Below are 6,609 nucleotides of genomic sequence, written 5' to 3' on the forward strand. Positions count from 1 at the left end.
GAGACTAGTCTGGCCAACATGGTGAAACCCCATCTGTACTAAAATATAAAATTAGCTAGGTGTGGTGGCACACACCTGTATTCCAAGCTACTCGGGAGGCTGAGATAGGAGAATCGCTTGAACCCAGGAGGCAGAGCTTGCAGTGAGCTGAGATTGCACCACTGCACTCCAGCCTGGGAGACAGAGTGAGACTCCATCTCAAAAAAAAAAAAAAAAAAAAAAGATAAAAAAGAAAAGAAAAGAAAACACACTGCTATAGAGTCTGTTTGTAGCCTTCCTGTTTATTAAATAAATGGTGATGTGGTGTTTCTCTTTGCTCATTTAAAAAATAATATTTGACTGCCTACCCTATTCTGTGTTGGAGATACAATGGTGAGGAAGATCAAAGTCCCTTCTTTCCTGGAGCTCATGTTTTAGTAGAGGAGAGAAAACAAACACATAAGTCAAATCAGATAGCAATAATTGCCATGAAAAAAATAGGATAAGAAGATAGGGACTGGGCAAGGGAGGAGGTGAAACTCCATGCTTTAGATAGGGAAGAGCTTGTTGGGAGGTAGCATTTGAGCTGAGAGCTGAACAATATGTAGAAATTTGGTTGGCCAGGCATGGTGGCTCATGCCTATAATCTCAGGACTTTGGAAGCCTGTGGCAGGAGGATCGCTTAAGGCCAGAAGTTTGAGACCAGTTTGGGCAACATAGACCCTGTCTCTGCACAAAAATAAAAACACGAGCTGGTTGTGGTGATGTGTACCTGTAGTCCCAGCTACTTGGGAGGCCGAGGTGGGAGGATAGGTTGAGCCTAAGAGTTTAAAGCTTTAGCGAGCTAGGATTGTACCCCTGCACTCCAGCCTGTGCAACAGAGCAAGACTCTGTCTCTAAAAGGAGGTGTTTTTTTTTTTAATTAAAATTTTAAAAAATCAGCCTAGACAAAGGAAACAGCAAAGGAAAAGGAACCCGTGGAGCAGACAGGAGTTTGGCATATTCCAGGGGAAGGAAGAAGTGTGAATGGAGCATAGTGAATGAGGGGAAGGAGTGTGAATGGAGCATAGTGAACAGGGGAAGGTGGTCGGGTGAGGCAAGATCAGATCAGTGGTTGTCACTCTGCACGGTAGTGCAGCCAGAGTGAGGAACCTAAAGTTGCCATTGTGCAAGCCCCACCCCCAGAGATTGTGATTGTGATTGGTTTGGGGTGGGGCCTGGGCATCTGTAGTTTATAAAAGCTCCCCAGGGACATGGTGCAGCCTGAACTGAGCACATCAGTCTTGATCATGCAGAGTTTTACAGACTCTGGTAAGGAGTTGGGACTTTACATGAATGATGATGGGAAGCCATTAGACAGTTTGAGCTAGCAAAATAACTTGTTCTGATCTGCGCTTTTAGGAGGCTAACTTTGGTGACCGCATGGAGAGTGGAGGTAGGAGATTGTTACAGTGGTCCAGTTGAGAGATGATGATGGCTTAAAGCAGGATCGTGTCAGTAGAGATGGTAATAAGAGGTCAGTTTGAGGATAAGTTTTGAAGGTTGTGGTCACAAGATGAATTGGATTTAGTATGTCAGGCAAAGGCATGGAAGGTTGCCTCAGAGCTCACCTGAGTAACTGGGTGGATAGAGGTGTGCTATTCATGGAAATGGGAGAGATCAGGGAGGAACAGGTTTGAGAAGTAGGTGGAATAGTTGTGTGTACTTGTTGGAGTGAAAGCCTTAGGCTGATCTCTCTAGATTTAGGTAATTTACAGATAGAGGCAACCAGATGAGGTTGACTAAAACATTCTGAGAAGTCCTGTTCCTGTTGTGCCAAGAGTTTTCTTGAAGCCTTCCAAAGGTAAGTCCCAAAAGCAGTTGACCATTTTAGTCCATGGAACCTGTGGTGAGAAGCATGCAGCAGAGAAGAAGAAAATGGAAGACACCAAGCAACTTTCATGCAGGGTCAGGCTGGATGTAGGGGAAGAATATGCTCTGAAAGATTACATATAATCAGTCAGCGTCTGCCCTGCAACAATAATTGAATAGCATGGCGATAGACAGAATCCAGAATAGCTGGTTACAAAGTTTGTATTTGACTTTAAGGGGAGTTTTTTCCCAACAAAATTGTCTTCTGAGATACATCTGGGTCACATTATAATTATTTTTTTACTTCTCTGACCAGGCCCTGGATGTCCAGCAGTTCAAAGCAACCCAAGTTTTTAAGTCAAAATCAAATGATTAGAATTGGTTGCCTTATTGGAGAACAATAAGGAATTTGTTAGAACAGTTTATTTTTCCCCCGATGAAAGAACATGGATTAAATTGCAGCGGTGGAGCATATTGATTGGTTCTGTCATGGAAAAGCCTTGGTTTTAGGCTCATTGAGGGCGAGGACTATCTCTTACACAGTTTCTATTTTTCAAAATACATAGCATCTCTGCTCATTCTGAGACTTTTTGTTACATTTAGTAAAGTTACGGGATCTTTCCCCAGTTAGTGCTTGTCTGAATGACTGAGCAGACGGGTTGACCAGAGCCTCTGGAAGTGCCAACAGCCTCTTCTGGGCGTTTCTTTGTTCTTACTAAAGAAACTCAAGATGTGGCTGCTTTGAGTGAAAGACAAGAGAATTCAGAAAATGACCATCATCTGAAACTGCTTAATAAAAAGAGCTTTGCACTGGCTCCAAGCCTCAGAGGCAGTGCCTGTGAGGTTAGGCAGGCTGGCATGAGCTTTGAAATGTCAAGCTCCATTGCCATCCCATTACCTGAATGGATCCCTCATGGTAAGCAAAACAGAGAGTATTTGTTGCCCTGTGTAACACATTTTGTCTTCATTCACTCACAGACAACTGCAGTGACCTGAACTCAGAACTGCAGAGGGTGCTGACGGGGCTGGAGAATGTCGTCTGCGGCAGAAAGAAGAGCAGCTGTAGCCTCTCTGTGGCCGAGGTAGACAGGCACATTGAGCAGCTCACCACGGCCAGCGAGCACTGTGACTTGGCAATTAAGGTAGACCTTCCTCGCCATCTGTGAGGCCCTTTGAGGTTCTGAAAGGGAAATGGTCCAATCCTTCTCTTGAAGCACAGTTTTCTTAATTACTTTCTAGGTATGGAAGTTTCCATGAGAGCCATACAATAGATTGGGCCACGGGGTAGAAATGGGGACCCTAGAAATTTTGGTTGGGCTGAATTTTTTCAGAAAAAGTCATGATGTCAGCAGTCAGGTTCACTGGCTTTGCAGTAAAAAAGACAATTTACTTGGAAACAATTCAACTGCTAGTATTGAACCATGTCATTTTAGTGTGGTTCATCATAGAGCACTCTTAAGCTGTAAGTTTTGGAAAAGCTCTAAGGCCTCTAGAATACAATTTCAGGAGTCCATTCATCAATTCCTCTTGCTGTTTGAGATGGTGAGAGGAATTTTTTGCATCTGCACAAACTTACTGTGAATGATGGGAAAGTCAAGTCTTATTGATACTAGGTCTTGAGTATCTTGATATTCCTTTGACATAAGTTAGTTACCTGGGCATAGCAATTCAAATTTAAAAGTCTAGGAGGAGCCCATAAAGAGAAAATGTAGGCCCAAGTTTCTGTCAGTAGGAATCATGGATTGCACAAAAGAACTGTGGTGTCACAAGGTAAACCATGATGCATGTTTGTAACACTGCTGGTTTTCCATCTTTCTTCATCTCAATTGCAAATATGTAGTTGATGTGGTTCAGGGCAGGGAGAAGCAATTGCTGGTGTTTCTTTCTCTGGAATCTCCTGGGCCCTATATTTGATTTTAATGTCAACTTGAGTCTAGCCCCAGCCTCGGGGTTGAGAGGGAAGGAGGAGGCCAAGGGCCTCTACCAACCAGCTAGGGACAAAGCCACAGGGTCTGGAGCAGAGCCAAGTAGGATGAGAGTCTCCAGACTTAAAGGAAGGACAAAGCAGCACATGGGGAAAGGGGCAGCAAGATTTGAGAACCAACGTGAGCATCTAAGAGTGATGTGCCCTTATGTTTTTTAGTATTTGAGGCATTCTCTTCTCTTCTCTTCTCTTTCTTTTTTTTTTTTTCTTTGGAGATGGAGTCTCACTCTGTCGCCCAGGTTGGAGTGCAGTGGCATGATCTCCGCTCACTGCAACCTCCACCTCCCAGGTTCAAGCGATTCTCCCTGCCTCAGCCTCCCAAGTAGCTGGGATTACAGGTGCATGCCACCACACCCGGCTAATTTTTGTATTTTTAGTAGAGACGGGGTTTCACCGTGTTGGTCAGGCTGGTCTTGAACTCCTGACCTCAGGTGATCCACCCGCCTGGGCCTCCCAAAGTGCTGGGATTACAGATGTGAGCCACCACACCCGGCCAGCCTTCTGTTTCTTATCCCATCTCTTCACATAGTATTCTGCATAGTAATTCTCCCTCTTGTTTCATTATCCACTGGCTTGTGCTTCCTTTTTCAAAGGACAGTAAATGTGAAGCAGAATGACTTCTTCCTTTTTTTCCTAATATTATGCATGTTTCTTCTCCTTTAAATGTTTTAAATGAATTTTTTAAAGCTCTGTATGTGCTACTAAGATTTTCTTTACATTTTGAAGCTGTGTTATTAATTAATTTAATCCCTGCTGTCTTAGAAATCTCCACAGTGAGCTTCCTCTTTTCTGTGTCAATGAGGTTTATTTTTGCCTTTCACATCTTGAGACTGAACCTCATTTGCACCATCTGAATTTGGATGTGGCACTAAAAGCTGGAAATGGTAATGTGACCTATCTTATCGCTCAGTTGGCACATGGGAGGCCTATAATTTAGGCAGCTTCAAGTTAGATTTTGTATGCAGTTTACAACCTCATGTTTGTCCTCACATTACCAGGATCACTAAATGGCCTTCTGCCTGGTTGTGTGTATCCACCAACTCTAGAACTCAAGTGAAGGCAATAAGCATTGTGTGGATGTGTCAGCTAGCACCACAGACAGACTCAGCTGCCAGGAGAGGACTCACTGTTTTTCTTACTCTGAAGGTTGCTGGGTAACACAAACTGTACCCCAGGCAAGTGACAGAGCCTCATCTGAAATTGGGAACAGGATAACTTTGGGGTATCCCTAGTCATGATCACTGTTTTTAACAAAGTGGTTCTAGAACACACTCCTCTGTGGACATTTATTCCTGTTCAGCCTATTTTCTTCCCATCCCCTTTCTCCAAGGTAACTTAGTTGACTTTTCTTTGGGGCTGTGTTTTACAGACAGTTGAGGAGATTGAAGGGGTGCTTGGCCGGGACCTGTATCCCAACCTGGCTGAAGAGAGGTCTCGGTGGGAGAAGGAGCTGGCTGGGCTGAGGGAAGAGAATGAGAGCCTGACCGCCATGCTGTGCAGCAAAGAGGAAGAACTGAACCGGACCAAGGCCACCATGAATGCCATCCGGGAAGAGCGGGACCGACTCCGGAGGAGGGTGAGCGTGCTGCATCCATAATGGCCAGGCCCTTCCCAGGCGTGGAGCTGAGAGAGGCTGGTGTGTAGCACCAAGGGCACCGTGAGAATTTTTGTGGCATTTGTAATCTTGGGAATCTTGGGAATGTCTTTCTTGTTATGAAGTCATTCTTGAAAGTAGTTTGAAATTGCTAAGGTGTAGAGGTAAGATTTTTTTAAAAAAAAACACACTTTTCTCTGGAATCTTAAATCTGACTGGTTGATAAAATTACATCAGGGCAGTGATTTTAAACTTTCCAGGGTAAACACGTCTTTTCTAAGCTCAATTAAAATGTTCTTTAAGATAAACTAATAGTCTTTAGAATTTAAAAAAAATATGGAATTTGCCCCTTTTAATTTTTTTCTATAAAATTTTATTTAGCTTTATAGCACCTGCTCTCATTTACTTATACTGAATCTAGTGTAGAATGTTATCTCTCCTGGTGCAGACCTACTGAAGTTAAAATACATTGTGTGCATGTATGTATGTGTGTATGTGCATCTCTTTAAGCGTGCATATTATGTGTGTATCTCTGTGTTTACAGATGTGTACGTGTGACTCCTGCTATTCACCCTAGGGCTTGACCTAGTTTGAGTACTATTTTGTTTAGGACATGTATCCATTACTGAAGGAGGTGATGTTTCAGGATAGAAATGTTCGGCAGAATTGTTAAAACCTCTAGTTTTTCCAAGATGAAGTTTTTAATCCCAGGAACCCACAAGCACTTCTGTGTTTGGCTGTGAGTTTGATTGGATGGGTGGGGGTGAAGCAATGAATTCCTCAAACGCTTCCCTCTGAACTTCACTTTGAATTACTAGACTTACTTGACTCTCTTTCTCTGTCTTGGCAGTATTAGAAGCTTGTTTTCTAGTTGTGCTCTGACTGCTACTTTTGTATACAGATAAAGTTGACTTAGAAGGGGAAAAATACTGGCTGGGTGCAGTGGCTCACGCCTGTAATCCCAGCACTTTGGGAGGCCAAGGCAAGCAGATCACAAGGTCAGGAGCTCGAGACCAGCCTGGCCCCATCTCCACTAGAAATGCAAAAATTAGCCGGGCGTGGTACTGTGTACCTGTAGTCCCAGCTACTTGAGAGGCTGAGGCAGGAGAATCGCTTGAACCCGGGAGGTGGAGGTCACAGTGAGCCAAGATCGTGCCACTGCACTCCAGCCTGGGCGACAGAGGGAGACTCCGTCTCAAAA

General features: G+C 43.9%; 1 protein-coding gene across 5 annotated transcripts in view; it reads left to right on the forward strand.

Moving 5' to 3' along the window:
• LOC108512897 (colorectal mutant cancer protein) overlaps window positions 1-6,609 on the forward strand; it is a 272,212-nt gene that overhangs the window by 193,634 nt on the left and 71,969 nt on the right. For all 5 annotated transcript variants that reach the window (XM_017848451.1, XM_017848449.1, XM_017848450.1 and 2 more), the window contains 2 exons: window positions 2,809-2,972; window positions 5,184-5,390. In XM_017848451.1, the coding sequence (XP_017703940.1) occupies window positions 2,809-2,972; window positions 5,184-5,390 (371 nt within the window). The remainder of the gene's footprint in view (window positions 1-2,808; window positions 2,973-5,183; window positions 5,391-6,609) is intronic.

This window comes from Rhinopithecus bieti, unplaced genomic scaffold (assembly GCF_001698545.2).
Source record: "Rhinopithecus bieti isolate Rb0 unplaced genomic scaffold, ASM169854v2 scaffold_31072, whole genome shotgun sequence".
In the NCBI taxonomy this organism is placed as follows: Eukaryota; Metazoa; Chordata; class Mammalia; order Primates; family Cercopithecidae; genus Rhinopithecus; species Rhinopithecus bieti.